At 45.0% G+C, this 21,382-nt stretch overlaps 1 protein-coding gene across 2 annotated transcripts in view; it reads left to right on the forward strand.

The window, feature by feature from the left end:
* The window catches only part of GADL1 (GAD like acidic amino acid decarboxylase 1), a 149,891-nt gene that overhangs the window by 34,900 nt on the left and 93,609 nt on the right, over positions 1-21,382 (forward strand). Inside the window, exon 1 of one of the 2 annotated variants that reach the window (XM_035130372.3) lies at positions 20,836-21,086. The exons of the other annotated variant lie outside the window; for it this stretch is intronic. Within the exon in view, the coding sequence (XP_034986263.1) occupies positions 21,032-21,086 (55 nt within the window). The 5' untranslated portion in view covers positions 20,836-21,031. Of the gene's footprint in view, positions 1-20,835; positions 21,087-21,382 lie in introns of those variants that run through there. 2 annotated transcript variants of the gene reach the window in all.

Below are 21,382 nucleotides of genomic sequence, written 5' to 3' on the forward strand. Positions count from 1 at the left end.
CCACACAGCAGCCATTCTGCATGGCAAGACATTTTGCTGCCCGGGTTGAAGGACAAGATGGAACCCCCAGTCATTTCGGCATCAGGCTGGACTGGCAATTGAATCTCGTTTCAGCACTGGCAACAGGATAGTGTTCTCCACCACTCTCAGAGGCGGAAGGCTAGTATTGAGGGTATAAAGATTTACATCGAGATCGGCCACCCCTGTGGGTCCTGCCACCTGAGGTGGCCACCTCACCTTGCCTCATGGGTGGACCGGCCCTGAAGACAGACCATCTAGGACACAGAACTTTGTTCTCCAACAGAAGGGTACAGGAAGACCAGCCCCCTGCTGTACCCCAGCATCTACTGCCTAATGATAGGGCTGGTCCCATGCTCAGTGGTTAGGTTATTGACAGCATCTAATCAGGTTTGTGAACAGCTGCTCTCTAGATGTGCCCTTCAGCACATTCCTGTTGCCCCTTGCTTTGGAAGCATTGCAAACATGTAAGCCCTTTATATTTGAGCTGGCTTTTGGGAAATCAGGGACATAGTACATACTATAATTCCCTTAATTCAGATTATATATATATATATATATATATATATATATATATATATATATATGCAGAATACTATTACCTTCCCTCAGAGGGACACGGGTAGCCGCTGTGATCTAAACCACAGAGCTTAGGGCTTGCCGATCAGAAGATTGGCAGTTCGAATCCCTGCGATGGGGTGAGTTCCCGTCGCTCGGTCCCAGCTCCTGCCCACCTAGCAGTTCGAAAGCATGTCAAAGTGCAAGTAGATAAATAGGTACCGCTCCAGTGGGAAGGTAAATGGTGTTTCTGTGCGCTGCTCTGGTTCGCCAGAAGTGGCTTAGTCATGCTGACCACATGACCCAGAAGCTGTCTGCGGACAAACACCGGCTCCCATGGCCTATAGAGCAAGATGAGCGCCGCAACCCCAGAGTCGTCTGCGACTGGACCTAACGGTCAGGGGTGCCTGTACCTTTACCTATTACCTTCCCTCAACATGTGAAATGGGACTCCTAGAATAAATGCAGCTATGTAAATCTGTAAATACATTTTGGTTCAAAAATTGGGCTGAGTGGTTACGGGGAGAGGCAAAATGTGCCCTGAAAGTGTTCTCAGATCTCCACTGGTCTGAATCAGTACTGTATGTCAACTTCCTATGCTCCTAAATGGAGGACTGAGATTTTGACTCAAAGTACAATTTGGGTTGCAATCCTATGGACACACACCTGGGAGTAAATCCTGCTGAACTGACGAGGCTTACTTCTGAATAGACATAGCTACATACCTTCCCATTTAAGTTAATTGGTGTCTGAATTGAGCCCGAGAGACAGCACACCAGTTCTATATAACCAAAACTGGCTCCCAGCAAGAAACAAATCCAACACTGTTTTCGCTTCCAATCATGTCCTATGTAGCTTATTAAGTGAAATCTTTTACTACCTATGGCTTTCAGAAATGCTTAATCCATGTTGGAGAGGTTGATATAAGTCCCTTAACATTTCTGACTTCAGCAATAGCCTTCAAGTTAAATGAAACACACACACAAACTAAAAAGGAAGATCATAATGATAAAGTTTGGTAGCTTCTCTTATAAACCTAATTAGCATTAGGCTTTTCTTGCTGCCATAATAATTAGAATATTACTTTGGAAAATCCCTTGGAGGAACGAAATTGTGAGTATTATTTTTTTAATTACTATTCTGTGTCAGGTTGCTTATATGAGGATACATTTCTGCCACTAAACTTCCTCCTTCATTGGAGTCTATTTAATACTCTTCTCTGGAGGGTGAAAACAGATAACCACTTAATGTTTTGAAATGTTCTTAACTCGGCATTACAGTGCTCCCGCAATTGTAGGTAACTATGGACATGGTAATGGTAAACTCAGCACATGGCTAGAGTCTGCTGGCGAATTATTCCTCATACAGTTGGTGAATTATTCCTCATACAGTTAGACTTCCATATGGAATGTTTTGGAGCCTGATCCTGTGCGGTAAACGGCATTCTGTTTTCATACCAAGGACCTGTGGGAATGAGATACTTTCAATTCCTACATCATTAATGAGCATAGCAGTTATCATGAGCTGTTACCCTTGAGGGCTAATTGCAATGAGGGGACTGGAAATTTCCAAACAGCTATTTGGAAGGTCTGTTCTTGGTTCTGATGGACTCTTATATTCTTGAAATCTGTTTGTTTAGGGCAGGTTCCAGCTCTAGGTTCAAGCAGTAAGCGAAGAGGTTGCTCAGGCCATATACATCTGTTGTTCCACAGAATCTGAACCAGACCCTGCGATCATCCTTTGAGGCCCTTCCTTGTGTGCCTCCTCCGCAAGAGGTTTGAAGGATGGCAACACAAGAAATGGCCTTTTCTGTGGTGGCTCCCCACTTGTGGAATGTTCTCCCCAGGGAGGCTCCCCTGGCACCTTCATTGCATATATTTAGGTGCCAGGCAATACATTCCTCTTCTCCCAGGCCTTTGCCTAATTAAACAAAGCCTTTTAAACTGTGTGTGTGGTGGTGGAAGGTTATTGTTTTGTTTGCTACCATCTTGTGTATTTTCGTGTTTTTATGTTGCAAACCACCCTGTGATCCTCTGATGAAGGACAGTATAGGAATTTAATAAATAATAATAAATAATACGCCGCTTGTATGCCAAAATGGCTTCTAAGTGCTTTGCAACTATAAAATCAATACCTACATAACTAAAATGGACTAACTCCCGAGTCCTTAATACATCCTTAATTAAAATATACAACAAAGCAAACTGTAACAATGAAAACCAATAAAAAACAGTTAAAACAATAGGATCAGAAATTCATTCTAGGAGGTGTTCATTCCTAGAAGCATGAGAAAAGTCTGATAATCTATTTTTCCCCCTCCTTCCTTCCTTCCCCTGCCTTCACCTTTCCTACGGTAGTTCTATCTGACTCAAGTTTTGGAGAGACCTGCCTGTCTTATATAGGGTTGCCAGACTCAATAGAGGACAGGACTTCTGTGCCTTTAATTGCCCTGCTCTCTTTTGAGTCTGGAAACCTTAAAGAGAAACCATCAGACCCTTTGTTTAATTTCCAAGCAAAGGCTCTGCTGGTTTCTCTTTAAGGTTTCCAGACTCAGAAAGAGAGCAGGGCAATTAAAGGCACAGAAGTCCTGTCCTCTATTGAGTCTGGCAACCCTAGCACTTGTCCTAAGGTAAGTATTATGCACTTTGACCTGGCCAGGGGTGGTATTGTGCTTTGCTCTTTTGGGCTAATAGTCCTGATCCAAATCACTCCATCCCTAGTGGTTTTCAGGCACCCATTTATCTCCGACATCAAGTCTAATTTGGCATTCTTGGCAATGTTCCAGCGCAAGGGCACTTAAACGCAGACCTGTCACATTCCCGTAATCCTTGGCTGAGAACTGGATTGTTCCATTACACGTATTAATACATTTCCCACACATTTTAAGTTATTTTAACACACATTCAATATCTTCCGTCCAATTGAGTTTGCTTTACAGAACGATGCCAGCAACCGTGTTACTCTGAATGTTTATTGCATCCCTGGCAAGCTCTGATTTTAAGTAATCAGCACTTTCCTTCCTCATTTATTGTGCAGAGTAATTGTGTTTATTCTGCCTACACTGATTCTCTGACCTGTGGACATAGTTATCAGTTTTACCTCCTTGTAAATAAGCCTCGTTCAGTTGGTGATGAATGATTGTGCCTTTCGCTCTATACTTATTCAATCCACAGTGTCCCAAAGAGTAACAAAGCAGTAGAATTCTTTAAACTCTGAATCGCAAGGCCCCCCTGGAGCGAAACAAAGAGATTGCAGAACTGAAGTCACTTCTACTTCTTGATCTATGGAAAAGCACATTCTTTTGAATACTATACTACTTTCTGCCCTAGCCCTCCTATTCCCATTACACGTTATCAGAAAGAATCTGCATAATTCATCTGAAAGATGCTGTACTTTGAACTGCAACTTTCAAGTCTTAATTGTTAGCATGCAAGTGGCTATTATCAGCTGTCTAATTTCTGCGGAAAGGTGGTGTTACGTGGGTGGTGGTTGTATTTTTTAAAAAGTTGAAAAGGTTGGAATAAAGATGTGATACATTTATTTTATTTTTTACTTCCAGCAGGGGTGTAGGAAGATAGGAGCGGTGGGGGGGCGCCCCCAAAACACGCAACCCGCCCCTGCGTGTGGCACGTCCCGCCCCTGCGCGTGGTGCGTCCTGCCCCCAAAACATGCATCCCACCCCTGCGCACGGTGCATCCCGCCCCCAAAACGCCCGCCCCGCCCCCAGAACGTGAGCCACATCCATGGGGCAGCGCGCCTGCTCTCTGCCCCCGGTGGCAGAGGATAAAGCTCCGCCACTGACTTCCAGCATTTATAAACTGCATGCGCATATATATATATTTGATGACTACTTTTGTTATGGCTGTAATTACGTTAAAAAATAAATAAATCATGTTGTAAGCCATGTAGAGCATGGTTTTAACTATGGAAAGGCAGCATACAAATACAATTATGTATGTATATAAAAAGGTAAAGGTAAAGGGACCCCTGACCATTAGGTCCAGTCGTGACCGTTTCTGGGGTTGCGCGCTCATCTCACATTACTGGCCGAGGGAGCCGGCGTATAGCTTCCAGGTCATGTGGCCAGCATGACAAAGCTGCTTCTGGCGAACCAGAGCAGCGCACGGAAACGCCGTTTACCTTCCCGCTGTAGCGGTTCCTATTTATCTACTTGCATTTTTGACATGCTTTTGAACTGCTAGGTTGGCAGGAGCTGGGATCGAGCAACAGGAGCTCACCCCGTCACGGATTCGAACCGCTGACCTTCTGATCAGCAAGCCCTAGGCTCAGTGGTTTAGCCCACAGCGCCACCTGGGTCCCCATGTATGTATATATATGATAACAAATATTCAAATATCTAAAGGGCTATCATACGGAAGATGGAACAGGCTGGTTATCTCCTGCTCCTGAGGCTAGGACCTGAACCAATGGATTCAAGTTACAAGAAAGGAGATTCTGACTAAACATCAGGAAGAATGGTAAGAGTTGATGGTAAGAGCTGTTGGATAGAGGAATAGTCTCCCTCGGAAGTCTAGCTTGAAGATTTTTATGCAGAGATGGGAAGGCCATCTGCCATGGATGCTTTAGTTTAGATTCCTGCGTTGCAAGGGGTTGGATGTCCAACTCTACAATTCTATTATTGTATGTATTCTATAATTCTATGATTGTATGTACATTTCTATGTATGTATGTATGTATGTATGCAAAATGACATGACATTTAAGACAATAAAACACAATTAAGAGCACCATAGTTTAAACAGCAACAATGCAGAAATACAAACCAATCTTGCAATCCAGAGCAGGCTTCATCAAATCCACCATAAGTTTAGATTAAGAGGGTTCTCTCTTTTTTTAAGCACAATAGTTCTCCCTGTGTGAAATAGTGCTCTTTAGGCAGATATAGAAGTTGGGAAAAGAAAATAGAGATTCTCCTGAATGTGCTCTTCACTGTGAGGCTTGCTCAATGTATCTACTTCTGTGTGTTCACCCCAAATTGTAGCAACGTGACAAGTCACTGTAGGAAATTCTGTTGCTTCTACTGAAGCTCCTCTTCTTTAGCCATGACCTTAAAGCAGGCCTGGTCAACTTGTGACCATCAAGTCAAGAACTGTCTATCAACCATGTATTGCTAAGTACGTGTAACACCTCTCCACCTGGTTTCATAGTATAGGAGAGTTATTGAGAGCTTAGTGTGATGACACAACATAACTCTGTTCCTTTTGGCCTGCTTGCCTCTCTCGGCTCAGGAGGACACGGCCTGAGAAACATATCTCAGCTGTGTGTTATTGAAGTTTGGACACTTACTGTTTTAACTTATGGAGTCTCACTAAGGCAGTTCAAGAAAGCGTGTTCTCCTTCATGGAGAGCACGTGTTGCGGTGGGGGCAAACAAGACATCCCTCCGTTGCTGGGCGGGTTAGTTTGGATGGCCACGAGTCTTATTGGGCACCTCTTGGTCGTTGGGGAGAATTTGATGTTGCAATTTATGATTGATGGCCAAGGGGCTATTTATTCCCTTCGTGCCTCTTTTTGCTGCACACATCGGATCACCCACCCACCCTCCCTATATTTAGGGCTGTTCGCGTTGACCTTGCTATGCCTGTCATGCTTTGGGGCAGGGGCCTGGTAGGAAGTTTTCCATTTGGCTGATTGGCCGGTGCCATTTGGTTTTTTACCTACTGCGTAGCAAAATCGTCACAACTTGTAAGGTTGCGGTTAGGCATTGGTTAAATTTGGTTGGTGGAGGGTGTATGGTTGGCTGTGCCTGCCCCTCCAATGCTGCTGCTGCAAGGGTATTCCATTAAAGGAATCCAGGGGCTTGCCATGCTCTTGTCCGAACCCCTGTCAAGGAGCTAGGGCCATGCAAGAGCCCCTGGGACCATTTGGGGAGAGGTGAGAGGCTGGCGCCCAGCTCTATTCTCTCCCCAAAATGTTTCCCCTTACTGACTTTCGCAGGCTTGCGGATGTCAGTTCTGTTCCTACCTTTAGGTGGGAACAGATAATCACAAACCAATGTCTAAGCAACCACTCACATTCTGTAATCAATAAAGTCGTGGCCAAAAAATTATGCCAAAAACCTTAAACAAAATTTCTGTGTGAATTGTGTTTTATTTGAGGGTGGCTTGGGGACCTCAACACGCAATCCCTGGACTAGCTACAACAATAATGTGAAAACAAACTGATGCCCTGATGCAGAAAGCAAATAAACTTCTCGGACTCTCATTCCTAGTGCTAAAATATACATTAGATCGTGAATGGAAGATTCTAGGCACACCTGTTTTCCCCTAATGTATTACAACAGTTTACCCCCTAGAGAATTGTGACTGCAGAAGTCTCTATAACCTTCGTTGGAACAGAGCTGTCACAGCAGAGCCTGATTATTATTTGCATAAATAACACCTCTAACTCTCATGAATGAAACCTTCCATTATGTATTTCTAAAAAGGGCATAAAAATGTATTCTTGGTCTTTTTTTTCTCTCCTGCAGATCCAAATAAATAATGTGTTGTTTTTGATCAGCTTCTGTAGGTTAAAGAATTGTCATTTATCTAAATAATGCATTTTGCATTTACACAATGGAATAATTAACCAGCTTTTCTACTGCTACTTGTTTTTATTTTATCACTGTGGCAACCTACTCACTCAAAATATGATTATTTTCTACAACGTACCCAAGTACAAACACCCCCATCGCGAGTCTCATGTGAGCTCAAGTGATTATATCCAGCTCTTGCAAATGCAAATGTGCCCATTCATCTAAGTAGAGAATGGGGATTATTCTAACGGAATGTCTACATGGCATTGCCATCTTCCATTGAAGTTAATGGAGCTTTTGTTAGGAGATGAGAGCATTTACTTGGAGTATTGGAAGTGCTGTACCTGTAAATTTGCTTGCTTTTTTATTACTGTTTTGTCATTTGCCATCAAAATTAGGCTGATTTTCTTATGTTGTAAAGGGGTGATCAACAGATGAGCAAAATATACTTTGGCTGCAGCTATCACCTCACTTACAACCCAAGCATAGTTTGGAAACAGGGTAAGACATTTTATTTGGACTGGCTTTTGATAATTAAGGGTATGAGTGGTTTAATGTTGTTGTTGTTGTTGTTGTTGTTGTTGTTGTTGTTAATAATAATAATAATAATAATAATAATAATAATAATAATAATAAAATGCCATATCCAAAGAAGTGCTTCTGCTAATGCAAGAATGGTGGCTTGTGTAATGGGACATCTCCTCCCCACGGAACAATATGCTCTGGAGGGTTGGGCAAACCCTCAGAACAAATTTAGGGGGCATGCAATGGCCAGAGAGAGAAGGGAAGTTCTGTTGAACAGCCCAAACAGCCTGGGCTCGACAAGGCACTTCTCTAGACCATCACCATCACCTTAATTTATATAGCGCTCTGTTTGTAATATACTGTTAACCTGTCCCAAGCCTGTGAAATGAAGCTGCTAAGATAAACAGTTTCTTTTCCAAACGGAGTGTATTGAAAAATAAGACATCTTGCTTATGAATGGGTTTTTAGGATTGGGCCATATATAGGTGTGGCAGACAAATCTGGATAATTTTAAAATGTGCCCTCAGGAGGAAGCACTTCCACTGCATCCCACAGACCACTCCCAATCTGCAAACCCAGATTGCTGCTTTGAAATGCACTGAATTTTGCATTGACCGCACATCTGCTTAAGTTGCATGCATTAACTGGGAAAATACAGCCATGTACCAGCATACCATAAACTGGTAAGTTGGCTGTTGCCATTGTTCTACTCGCCTGCTAATGGAATTTTTTAAAGCAGACATCTATGGCCAACAGAAGTCCAGGGAATCAGATATGGTAAATTTCTCCTTGCGTGTGACACGTGACCAGCTTGCCAGGTGTTTATACGCACACCATGATAAATGTACCTGGAGCAACCATATACCCACATCCCATGCTCGAATAGGCAATTGCAAACACAGTTCTCATCAAGTTAACTCTTGGCATTCAGATCAGTATATGTGATCTCCGCTCTTCTTGAGGCACAAGCTTCCTGGTACTTTTCCGACAGCTTCCTGGTACTTTTCCGACAGAGACGCGCTCTTTCACATTCAACGGCAGAAGTAAATAAGAGGAACCAAAGGTGCCAAAGGAACTTGATAACCATTTATTCAGTTTACGGTGCACCGTGAGCTACCTTCCCCTTTAGTTGACCTTCATTGTCATAACAACACAGCTTCTCTTGGCACGAGAAGATACTCCTATCCTTGGCTCTCTGTCTCGTCCTCTTTCTCAGTTACTTGCTTTCGTCTGTGAACTTCGTACAGGACGACTTGATGGGAGAAAATTACAGCAGGCAAATGCATCTGAGACGTGACAAAATAAGGTATTAAGGCCAGATATAAAAAGTGATTGTTAGCAAGGTGCCTTAATAGTAGGAATCCTAGGATCGTTCCACACATGACACTTTCCCTATCTGCTCAGATAATCTCCACAAAAAGGATGAACAATCTTATTACACATCATTTGTGAAAACAATAAAGGGTCTTGTGGCACATTAAAGACTAACAGCAAGCTTGTGCCATAATAAATTTGCTCCTCTTTAAACAGGGGTTGCCCATGCAATATCTGTGAGTACCAATGTTTCTGCTGGGACCTCCTGTGGTACCTGTGAAAGGTCTCAGTAAACGTGCCCACATTTCACCGAGTGCATTAAACACCCTCACATGTGTTTTGAGAAGATGTACAAAAAATTCCTTCCTTCCTTCCTTTTCTTTTTTAAATTAATCTATCAAAATTTAAAACATGTAAAAAGAAAAAGAAATATAATGGCTGTCAAAACAAATATTATACCCTACGTCCAATCCTCATCTTATTTGTTAATTTTTCTAATAACACTGTTTCCAGGGCTTTTTTTCTAGCCGGAACTCACTGGCACCTCTCAGGTGGGCGCAATTGGCATTATAAGAGAACGAGGGAGGTGTTCATTGTGAGTTCCAGCACCTCTTTTTTCTAGAAAAATAGCACTGGGTGGGCCCATGTCTTATTTTCTGACATTTTAGGTAAACCAGCTATTTTGTGTCACGCCACACCTGCATGGGAGTCATTTTTCAACTGGTGCCCATGGCATTTCCCCCGAATCCCACCAGCCCCCTCCCCCCGCCCAAAAAAGGTTGCCAGTGCCTGCTTTTAAAAGTACTACAGGACTCCTTGTTGCTTTTAGTACAACAGACTAGCGCAGCTACCGCCTTGGAAATAAATTGCCAAGTGCAGCCGGAGTGTTTATTATTTTGCCAGCGTTATTTTACATAGCAGCAACATAATTCAGCTGGGCAGTGCTGTTTGTTTCCCAGCAGTAAGGTATTACTTCTCAGAGTCAACCCCTGTTAAGTCTCTGTTGCATAGCTGATCTCATTATGCAGGATCACAGCTAAAGCAGCAGCAGTAACTCAATCCATTAATGCACAAGTTAAGCAAGCTATACATAAATATTTTAAATAGGTGCTTATTTACTAGTGTAATATTGCATTATAGAATAAACTATCAGCTTCTGTCTAGCAGCACTCATGGGGCTGTATCTCTTTAATTCTGCTTTGTGCTACCAACCACCTCCTATGGCTCCTCCTTAAGCTTTTCCAGCCAAAGTGAAATCCAGCCAGCTTAGCATAATGAGACAAAACTACACGATTGTCTTGACTTGGGTTTTGTAATAGTAATTTTAAAAGTCCGCAACAACACTCCATTTGTTCCTTAATGTTCTTAATTGGTCCTTAATTCCAGGGCTTTAACCCTATTTTAATATGTGCTCACAGGGAAGATTTATTCTAAATTCATTTGCAGAAAAGCACTCGAGTTTCTTAACAATTGATGTAGTATCTGGCTGCAAGGATTCTGACCTGGCTTCTCTAGATGGAGCCTGTTACGTCAGTTCCGAAGGACCAACGTTGGCTGCCTATACACTGCCTAGCCCAGTTCAAGGTGCTTTAAAGCCATAAATGGTTTGGGCCCCACATAGCTGAAAGACTGTGCCATTCCACATCAATCTTCCCTCCAGATGTTTTGGACTACAATTCCCATCTTCCCCGACCACTGGTCCTGTTAGCTAGGGATCATGGGAGTTGTAGGCCAAAACATCTGGAGAGCCGCAATTTGGGGATGCCTGCTCTATGCTTTCTCTATTGGAAAATTGCATTGTACGTGCACAAAATAAGCTCTTCTCTGGGGTGGAACCTGATCTATAGAACACCCTCCCAAGGAAGTTACGCATTACACTAATGTTGTGTTAATAATAATAATAATAATAATAATACCCCACTCATCTGGTTTCCCCAGCCACTCTGAGCAGCTCCCAACAGAATATTAAAAACACGACAAAACATCAAACATTAAAAACTTCCCTAAACAGGGCTGCCTTCAGATGTCTTCTAAAAGTCAGGTACCATAGTTGTTTATTTCCTTGACATCTGATGGGAGGGCGTGCCACAGGGTGGGCACTGTCACGGTCCCTGCAAACCTGTCCGGGCAGTCTCGAGCAGGTCGGCCGCCCTGGCGCTGAGGGGCGGAGATCGCTCCGGCGCCCCTGCCCTCGCAGGGTGTAGCATGGTGTACTGGCCCAGCGCCCTGGCATACCGCGCCACCGGGGGTCTACCTAGAGCCGGCCCTGAGACCTGTGCAGCACCCCCGGATGTTTCACGGTCTATGAGTACTGCACCAATGACCAATGGTACCCCCAGCTGCAACCCACCAGACTGCTAACTGGTACCTGCTTGTTTTAGTTACCACAGACGAGGAAAATGTTGCTTTATTGTGTACAAAGGCTTGTGGTTTCTGATATTAAACGGTGTTCAATAAACTTATAATGGATGACCTATACCGGCCTATTACCGCTAGATGTTACTGGCCTAATACCTCTAAAACCAACTAATTAATAATAACAACAAGTCTCAAAATAACTGGTTATCCTGTCTGCTAACTAACACCAATGCTACACCTCAGACTCCCAGACCCAGCTCTCACTCCTGACTCTTAGCTCAGACTATCCGCGACCAACTCTCCTCTCCAATAACTCTGAAACACTCCCCCCATACTGCCCACAGGGAGGGGTTTTTATACCGTGGCTGAGCCCGCCCCTTTTGGTTCAGACTGCCACAAAATCTAACCCTTACTTGTGTGGGACCTGGCTCTGGGCTAATCGCCACAAGGCACCACTACTGAGAAGGCCCTCTGCCTGGTTCCCTGTAACCTCACTTCTCACGGTAAGGGAACTGCCAGAACGCCCTCAGAGCTGGAGCTCAGTGTCCAGGCTGAATGATGGGAGTGGAGATGCTCTTTCAGGCACCAGGTTAAACCTTTAAAAAAAACAAAAACAAAAAACACCTCCAGGCATTTTAAATTATTGTATTTTCAGCTAAATAACTGGCTTTATTCCTCTCGTTTTTACCATACGGTTGCATAATCTTTTGTATTGTTTCAAAATTACTTTGCAGATTTTAAATTCTTAAGCATACTGCCCTGAAATCCTTTTTTTCGGGGGGAGGGGGGAATAAAGGGACCTTCTATACAGTTTCTAAATAAATAAAATGAAAGGTATTTATAGCCTTCCAGTCTTTCATAGAACAAAATGGGGAGATAATTATTATTTCCCTTTTACAGATATAAAACTAATGTTCAGAATGTACAAAATTTAGCCTTGGCAATGACAGCAGCAGCACCAGCAGCAAAATACAGCTATTATTCCTGGGTCCCGCTGGGGAGTGGAAGGCATGGATGGAGTTAATAGTGTGCCGCTACCTTGGGTGGTAGAATTCCTTAGGGTAGGGGCTCCATGCCACCTGCCACCCCTCCCACTTCTGGGGTTGTGTGGCTGTAGCCGCAGTAGCTTCCAAGGAGATCTTGAGGAGCTTCCGCACGATTTCCTTTAAAAATTGATTTTTACATTTTTATCTTCATCACAATCTTATCATCTCAAATATACGCACAGACCCAATTACCCCCTCCCCCCTACGACTTCCCTCAACTTCCTCTTCTGGTTTGTTACATAGTGTTTCCCCTTCTTTTTAGTTATACCTTAATAATGTATTCTCTAAATTGAGTCCTTTCTCTTTTCTGTTTTGTAATTGAAAGTGTCAAACCCTGCTAGTGAGTTCATTTCTTTACAGTATTTCTGTAAATACATCATAAATGGTTCACATTCTTTTTTTAAAGTCCCTATTGTCTTTATCTCTTAGTATCTCAGTCAATTTGGCCATTTCGGCGTAGTCCATCAATTTGTCTTGCCATTACAGGCCAAGGTCTGCCGAAAGAGAAGAAGAAAAATTTCATGTATGCTACAACGGCGGCCAGGATACTTGTAGCCCCAAAGTGGGAAAGTGATGAGATGCCAACCAAAGAACTTTCGCACAATTTAGCTGGAAGCCATCAAACCTAGTAAGTGAGTCTTCAGCGGGGGCGGCCTTTTGCGTGTTAAGACCTTTAAACCTCCCCCCTTAAATAAATTCAGACAAGACTCAAATTTTGGTTTGGTTTTTGGCAGAATTTAGGCCTCAACTTTATTGATTACAGCAAGTGAGTGGTTGCATAGTGTCCGGTTCGACTAGCTCCCTGCACCGTTGCAGGTAGCGCTGACCCAGGGCATCAGTATAGGTCAGCCTTGGGTAAACACCCAGCACAGTGGAAGGTGGGGTTAAGCCAGTCCACCAGCCAGATGTCCATAGGTGTCAACTTCCGGATAGGAAAATAAGGGAAAATAAGGGATCAGCAGTGGCGTGGCACCGAAAGTCGCTTCTGCGCATTTCCAGACATGCGCAGAAGCCACATCCGGTGCCGGACCTGCCCAATTTCCGGTGCCTAGATATGGGCAGAGCGGCACCAGAAATCGGTTCTGTGCATGTCCAGACATGCGTAGAAGCAACTTCCGGTGCTGGGCTGCCTGTGTCCGCATGTCTGGGCACTAGAAATCGCTTCCGCGCATGCTCAGGCATGTTCGGGCTTGCGCAGAGGCAATTTCTGAAGCTAAGTGAGTGAGCCAGGAGCTGGGACATGGCCGTCGGCATGTCTGGGCACCAGAAGTTGCTTCGGCACATGCACAGAGGCGATTTCCGAAGCCAAGTGAGCGAGCAGCCAGCCGGGAGCCAGAACATGGCCGCCGGTGCCAGCAGGAGCTGCAAATCCAGAGGATTTACGGGATATTTTTCAATTCGGGAGACCAGCGGGAAACGGATTTAAATCCGGGGGTTTCCCACGGAAAACGGGAAACTTGACAGCTATGGATGTCCCCCTGGACTCAGGCATGGGCACAACCCACTCACAGGGTTGCCCAAACCATTGAGTCCCTGGATTCCTTTAACGGAATACCCTTCACAAGATGGCGCTCCTGGCATATTAAGATGGGGCTCCCACCAAAACGCTGATGGCAACGTCCCCACAAGGAGGAGGTATAAAATGGCGGTCATGATAGTACCGGGGTGGAAAGGTTTCCGGCCTTGTAAAATTCCCCACAGACCCCTGAACAAAAATCAAAGGCAGTTGCTCGGAGAGGGGACTCTCTGTAGTTTAAAGAAATCGGCTTCAACAATTTCAAGCCCCAACGCTGCAGCCACAGCCGGGGGAAAGAGCGAGCCGCTGCACGAAACCATCCGGCAATTGAAGGCAGTGGCAAGCTCCGAAGCTCAAGGGGCCGAAATCCCATGAGGCAAAAGCCCCTCGGGGGGGAAGGGAAAGGCAAGGTAAGGTAAGGAGGGGTATTAATCAGGAATAAACGGCTAAAGGAGAAATCGGGGAAAGAAAGGGGAATAATCGAAACAGTTCACGAAGCGGAATCGTAGATCTCTCTCTCTCTCTCGGCTTGCAGCGGACACGATGCTGTTGTTCTGATGCAAGTGCTGAAAGAGGAAGCTTTTGGTCATGTGCATAGGTATATATAGGTCCCTTGATCCATTTAGCCTGCGTCCTATTGGCCTGATTAAACCCTGGATCAAGGGACGTACCAATTGGGTGTTGTGGCTATCCAATCATACCCACCCACAACACAGGGTTTGGTTGCCAGGTCTCACCTCAACACATCCCCTCTTTAAGGGAGGACCCGATTTCTCATTTCACCTCAGGCAGCGAAAATAGGACAGGCCACCCCAGAAGGAAATGTCCCATTTGCCCTTAGGGTCATCTAGCTTGGAATATGATTATTAGTTCTTTCACGCTCAACTTATTTTGTAAAGCAGTCGAAAATGTTTAGCAATATTAATTTAAAACAATAAAAAGTAAGAACCCCTGCTGATGGAATATAATACTATATAAAAGGCGTCACACACAAGAATTATGAAGTCTTTGGAAACAACTTGAATAGCAGAAGATGAATTAGGTAGCCAGATTGATTTGGGTTGTTTATTTCCTTACTATACTTCCACATGGTGGAGGCTGTCTGTTTTTAATTACCAGTACTCCAGAAAGGTAGCAACTGCCTGGGAGTAAATGCTAGGGACTCAATACTAGCATGTGAGAAAATAAAATGAGGGGCAAAATGTGGCTAATTGCTTAGAAAGAACTAAAGACTTCATCCTGTAACCCATCTGTCCTAAATAGCCCTTTCTCCTGTTTACAGGCCACTATGGCAACTTTCCCTTCTCTCTTGTCTATAAACACTTTGCTGAAGTCTCTCAGTATTTACCTCACTCTGCTATAAAATAATACAATAGCGCTGCTCGCACTAAACATACTCTTTGTTTTAAATTCCATTTCTTTTATTCCAGTCCCAAGCTACCATTATAAAAGAATGTTTTCATAAAGTGTCTTCTACCTCCAAAACACCATCAACACCCACGCCCGGTTATCTTCATCCCCTGCTAGAAAAATATAGTAATCTCCGAATGCTTTGGCACTGTAATTCCCTAACATTTTACCAACAGGTATTCACTAGCATTATCATCGTTTGTTTAGGACCCAGCTGCCGCCCATTATTCCTTCTCTCTGTCCCCTCTTCTGCACTGCCCCCCCCCCAGAAATAACAGCTAGAGTGTTCAGAACACTCTTACTACTGAAGGGGATACAGAAATGTTGATGGCAAACCATTATGAGGGAAGTGCATCGTCGGCTTGGCTGGGAGAAAACCTCTCACGCAGGATCGAAGTGCAAACGGGGTGATATACTGCAGGAGTGCTAGGCCTGCGTGCCATGATCTGGGGAGACATCTTGGGGAGTAGGGAGTGGAAGAGACAATGAAGATAAATCTCAACACAGAATAGGGACAGGAGGCAATATATGATCAGTGAAGGAGGCTGAGCGCTAGGGAACTAAGGAGGCAGACGAAGGATGGGGAAACATCTCCCCCAATGCCTAAGGAAAGAATGGAATTCATCCTTCATAGGCTAGGTAGGTGGGGAGATTGAGTTGTTCAGATAGGGAAGGGACAAAAGAAAGTTGTGTAGATTTGAAGGCTGTGTTCTGTTGATGAGAAAGGATTAGAAGAGTGAGGAAGAGAACCAGATTTCCTTTGTGACATTAAACAGTTCGGCCCAGGGCTTTTCTTTCCCCTCCGGAGCTCACAGGAGCTCAGCTCTGGCACCTCTCAAGTGGGCGCCATTGCCATCCTAAGAGAACAAGGGATTCCGTTCGGCTTCCGAGGTACCGCTGTATATTGACTGCTTTCATTTGCAGTTTTACATTTTATCCGTATATATGAAACTGTAGCTTGTCAACAGCCTCTCTCCTATTTGTTTGCAAAACAACAACAGAGAATCTTCTAATTTCCTGGCCTCACATGGAAAGGAGGTGGGAAGAAGAGGGGGTGGGGGTGGGGAGAACATGTTTCAAAGGCTTGCCATGACTTGCGTATGTAACAACAAACCATGGATTCATTGTTATGTCCAGCGTGTTTAAAATGTGGCAAGCAAGCATTTATATTATACACACATAAAAGCAACTCAGAGGTCTTTTGTTACATATTATTAGTGAAATGAGTTGACTGAGGAGTCAGTAAAATTAAAGAGGAAGGCATTTTTCTAAAGTATTTGGTGAATCAGTCAGCAGGGAAGAACTAAGCACTTTGGGGTAAGAAACTGTTGACAAAAGAACTTTCTAGCCTAGATCAGTGTGCTTGCCTCCCAAAGCCGTAAAATCCTCAACCCCTTTCTCTGATAAGAAAAGAGCAATATCTATAATCTGCAATGTGGTTTTTTAAGCTGGTTTAAGAGGGAAAACAGCATCAGTTATGCTGAAGGATGGTGGTGCGTGCATTTTCCTGAGGCAGTTACCAGCTAGCTCAGAGGGAGGTAGAATGTCTCATCTGGGATTAATTTAAAGGCAAGCTTTCTTCCCTGGTGATGGAGGACTTTTGCTTTGTGTGTGTTTTCAGTCACTCAGCTGCAATCACACTCTTGGATTTCTTCTTCTTCTTCTTCTATTTCCACAGGCCCTCATTTAAGTTGCTTTGAGACTGTTGTTACCTACTAATTTAGCTGCAAATTCTACAAACATCCTTGAAAAGAATGCTGCACTTGTTTCTTCAATGCCCACTCACAAAAGGGTGGAATGCAAACTGCCCCCTCCAGAATATTTGTTTGAGGAGCTCGTGGTGGATCAGTGGGCGGGATGGGGGGGGTGGAGGGTGGCAGCAAATGTCTGTGAACAAATGTCTGTGAACGGTGAAATCTTATGTATCTCTACACAGATCTAAGTCTCGCTGAATTCAGTGGGACTTGCTCATGTGTAAGTGTGCGTGTAGGAGACTGCAGCTCTGCCATTGTTATGGAAGGAAAATAGTATCTTGGGTGAGTCATTCCAGTTCAATCTCAGTTTCCGAGCCATAAAATGAGATTAGTGATTTAAACCTTACTTTATATTTGATTGAGCCATTGTTATTATAAGATCTGGACTTGCAATATTTTTTGCTTGCAGTGGCAAAAGTCAACACACATGCAGAGCCTTAAAGGAGTAGCATGCTGTGCTAGGATGGTCTGAACCACTATATTTTGCAGGTGAAATATCACATTAATGCCAACCCCCCACCCCCACCCCACCCCATGTCAGGGGTAAGGAACCTGTAGTCCGCCACATGTGATTGGACTCCATTTCCCATCAGTCCATGCCACTAGGGCCAATTTGCAGGGGGTGGGTGGGAGCTGCAGTCTAGCCCTGCATTAACTCCATCAAAACAAACAGCCAGCACAGTACAGTGTAATATAATAATAATAATAATAATAATAATAATAATAATAATAATAATAATTTTATTATTTATACCCCGCCCATCTGGCCGGGTCTCCCCAGCCACTCTGGGCGGCTTCCAACAGAAGAATGTAACACAATAATCAACTAAACATTAAAGGCTTCCCTGGACAGGGCTGCCTTCAGATGTCTTCTAAAAGTCTGGTAGTTGTTTTCCTTTTTGACATCTGTTGGGAGGGCGTTCCACAGGGTAGGCGCCACCACCGAGAAGGCCCTCTGCCTAGTTCCCTGCAACTTGGCTTCTCGCAACGAGGGAACTGCCAGAAGGCCCTCGGTGCTGGACCTCAGTGTCCGGGCAGAATGATGGAGGTGGAGACGCTCCTTCAGGTATACTGGACCGAGGCCATTTAGGGCTTTAAAGGTCAGCACCAACACTTTGAATTGTGCTCGGAAACGTACTGGGAGCCAGTAAGTGAAGGGCTGGCTTAGAACCTTTCTCCCTGGTGTTAATTTTTTTCTGTTTGCAGGGATTTAAAGCAAACAAACATGGGGGAGTATTAGGGGTTATCCTACAACTGCAGCCTGAAGAGTAATAGTCCATTCTGCCATCTCAGCATTCTTCCACCTAATTTATCTGCTTGTGTGCACCCAGCCTTGAGGGGGGAAATACTGGTTGGCGGATCAGTCACACTTATTTAGTCTCTACGTCCTTATCCACTCAAAAGTGACAAGTGGGGTACATCTCCTCATCACATTTCCTTGAGTGTTAAGATATTAATCATGCTTACCCACATGGCGAGATTGGGCGACTTTGGGCAAGTTACTATTTCAGCATTTTAGGCCCCCCGCCTCTAAAATATAAATGAGAGCAATTCATCTTTTAGGATTCAAGTTCACCCCATCCCACCGACCGAGCTGCACGGCAGAACTTGTCATCACTGAGGCTATGTATGTATTAGCAGCTTCAGAAGCAATCAGGTTGTGTCCCCTCCCCCCCCCAGCTCTGTTTCAATTTGCATTTGCACATTGCTGTACACACCAGAGAAGGGCAGCGGTGTATTCATGCAAAGCATGTTACCTGTTGGTTTCCCTGCACCTGCAACCCTCGCCTTCCTTATTTGTGAAATTATCATCTACATATGTGTTGTCATCAAGGCCGGCCCAATATATTTTGGCACCACAAAATGGCATTCCCTCCCTGCAAGGAAAGAAGGGAGGAGTGAAGATTTACACCAGTTTACAAGGGGGGGGGATAAAGATCTACATCAGGATCTGCTGCCCCTGTGGATCCTGCTGCCTGAGGTGGTCTCCTCACCTTGTTTCATGTGGGGGGCTGGCCCCGGTTGTAATTTGCGCATGCGCAGCAGCTGTCTGAAATGTATACACCCCACCTTCACTGCAAAGTGAATGTGACTTACATCTTCAAATTGAATGGAAGGTGGTTTCAGGTATATGTTTCCAACAGGTAGATATTGGATTGTGGCTAACATCATGGCTTCCAACACCAGGAGTGGGAGCGCACTGGAGCTGGAGTAAATGATAATGTGCGCACAGCCTTCATTTCTAGTCACAGGGGTCATGCTGCGGGGGGGGGGGGGGGGGGACACACACACCAGTGAAAGCCTTTGGTTATTATCTGTATTAAAATGAAGCTGTAACAGGCAAGAAATGCTTCATTTCAGAAGTGGCATTCTGGTAACCTCTAGGTTAGATTATTACTGCAATGCGTTATACAGTGGGGTTGCTTCTGAAGATGATTTGTAAACTTCAGCTAATGCAGAATTCAGCAGCCAGGTTGATCACTGGGCAAGATGGTTTGAGACCGATCCTGATCTGACTGCACTGGCTACCAATTAGTTTCCTGGCCCAATTCAAAGTGCTGGTTTTGACCTATAAAGCCTGAAATGTCTCGGGACTGCAAGGACTGCCTCTCTCCATATGAACCTACCCGGTCTTTAAAATCATCCTCTGAGGTCGTTCTTCATGTGCCTCCTCCACGAGGGATCCAGAGGGTGGCAACACAAGACCAGGCCTTTTCTGCAGTGGCTCCCCATTTGTGGAATGCTCTCCCGGGGAGGTTCAACTAGTGCCTTCATTATACACATTTAAGCACCAGGCAAAAATCTTCCTCTTCAACCAGGCCTTTGGCAGATTGACATCCAATGCCGTTTTAAATGTGTTTTGGGGGCGGGTTATTGGTTGTTTGTTCTTATTTGTACTCTCCATTTTGTAGCTTTTTATATTGCAATTTTGTGTTGTGCACTGCCCTAAGATAGATAGAAATAGATAGATAGACAGACAGATAGATGATAGATAGTTAGATAGATAGATAGATAGATAGAAGCACACACAAATATACATTTACACCTACAAATGGAGGGGGAATTTATTCTCCCAAAGGAGGGGGAATAAACACAGTTGTTTATCGGCAGGCATCCAGTGAAACTGCTGGTTTTCAAACAGAAAAAGCCAGCAAGATGTTACTTTCCAGAGGCAGCTAGTGTTAGCACATACTTTTAGAAAGTGAGCTAGGGGGCGGCAATAAATTATAGGCCTGTTAACCTAATATATAGCCAAGATTAATTGGTGAAAAGCATTTCTTAACAAAACCCTGTTAGAATCCACCCTGGGCACATTGCAGACTTTATACAGAAGACCTAAGTCCTTAGGATAGTGTCACCTGCATAATGCACTTTCCTTATGTATCCAAATTTCAACCACTTCAGGTGTTCCCCCCCCCTCTGTAGTTTTCTTGCAAAAAAATGTTTTTTGGGGGGGGAATAGTCCCCCAAATTTGTCGTGAGGGGGACAGCTGGCTCTCTCCATGCAACTTTCCCTTTTTCTGTATTTGCACGTGAGACACGGAAGAGGGGGTAAAAATGTATTTATTGAGAGGGCTAGTTCCTGCCTCTGGGGACGGGTCAAATTTCTATCTACATCTCTCGTGGCTCCCCCTTAATTCTGCCAGGCTCGTTCGCGAGCGTCCCCTCAGCTCAACCCCCACGGTCGGCCAGGCAGCAGGCAGGAGGGTCTCCGGCTCTGCGCCTTCGTGTGAGGTATTTATAGCCGGTCTCGCGCTGCAATCCGGCGGCGGCGGCTCCAGGAGTCCAGCCGAGCGCCTGAGGGCGGAGCCGAGCGCAGCGGCGGCGGGGCGGGCACGGCGCGAAGAGGAGCCCGGCTATAATTCCACCTGCAGCCATTTGCGTCGCGGCTTCGGCGGCTAGGCGACAGCGCGGAGCCCCGGCGACAGCGCGGCCACCCCCGCCGCGCCTCCCTGCCTCTCTTTCCTTGACCAAAAGGAGTGGCTGCGGCGCCCAATGAACGGCAACGCCGGCGGCGAAGGAGGGATGATGATGATGGAGGAGGAGGAGGGTAAAGAAGCAAACTGGCCCCGAGGCTTTATTTCTCGTAATGTGGCGGTTTAAAAACCCTCCTTTTGAGGGATGCAGGAGGAGCGAAGTCCTGCGCTCTCTCGCGCGCGCTGGGGTCGCGTTTGTGCGTACCCGTGAGGGGCGCTCCTGAGGCGGACGGTGCCTTTTGGCGGCTGGCAGAACTGCACCGGCCCAGGGACGCTTCTTTGTTCTGGTTGCTGTGTGTGTGTGTGTGTGTGTGTGTGTGTGTGTGTGTGTGTGTGTGGCGCTTTTGGTGTTTCTTCTCCCCGGCAACCC

Source organism: Zootoca vivipara, chromosome 11 (assembly GCF_965207765.1).
Source record: "Zootoca vivipara chromosome 11, rZooViv2.hap1.1, whole genome shotgun sequence".
Classification (NCBI taxonomy): Eukaryota; Metazoa; Chordata; class Lepidosauria; order Squamata; family Lacertidae; genus Zootoca; species Zootoca vivipara.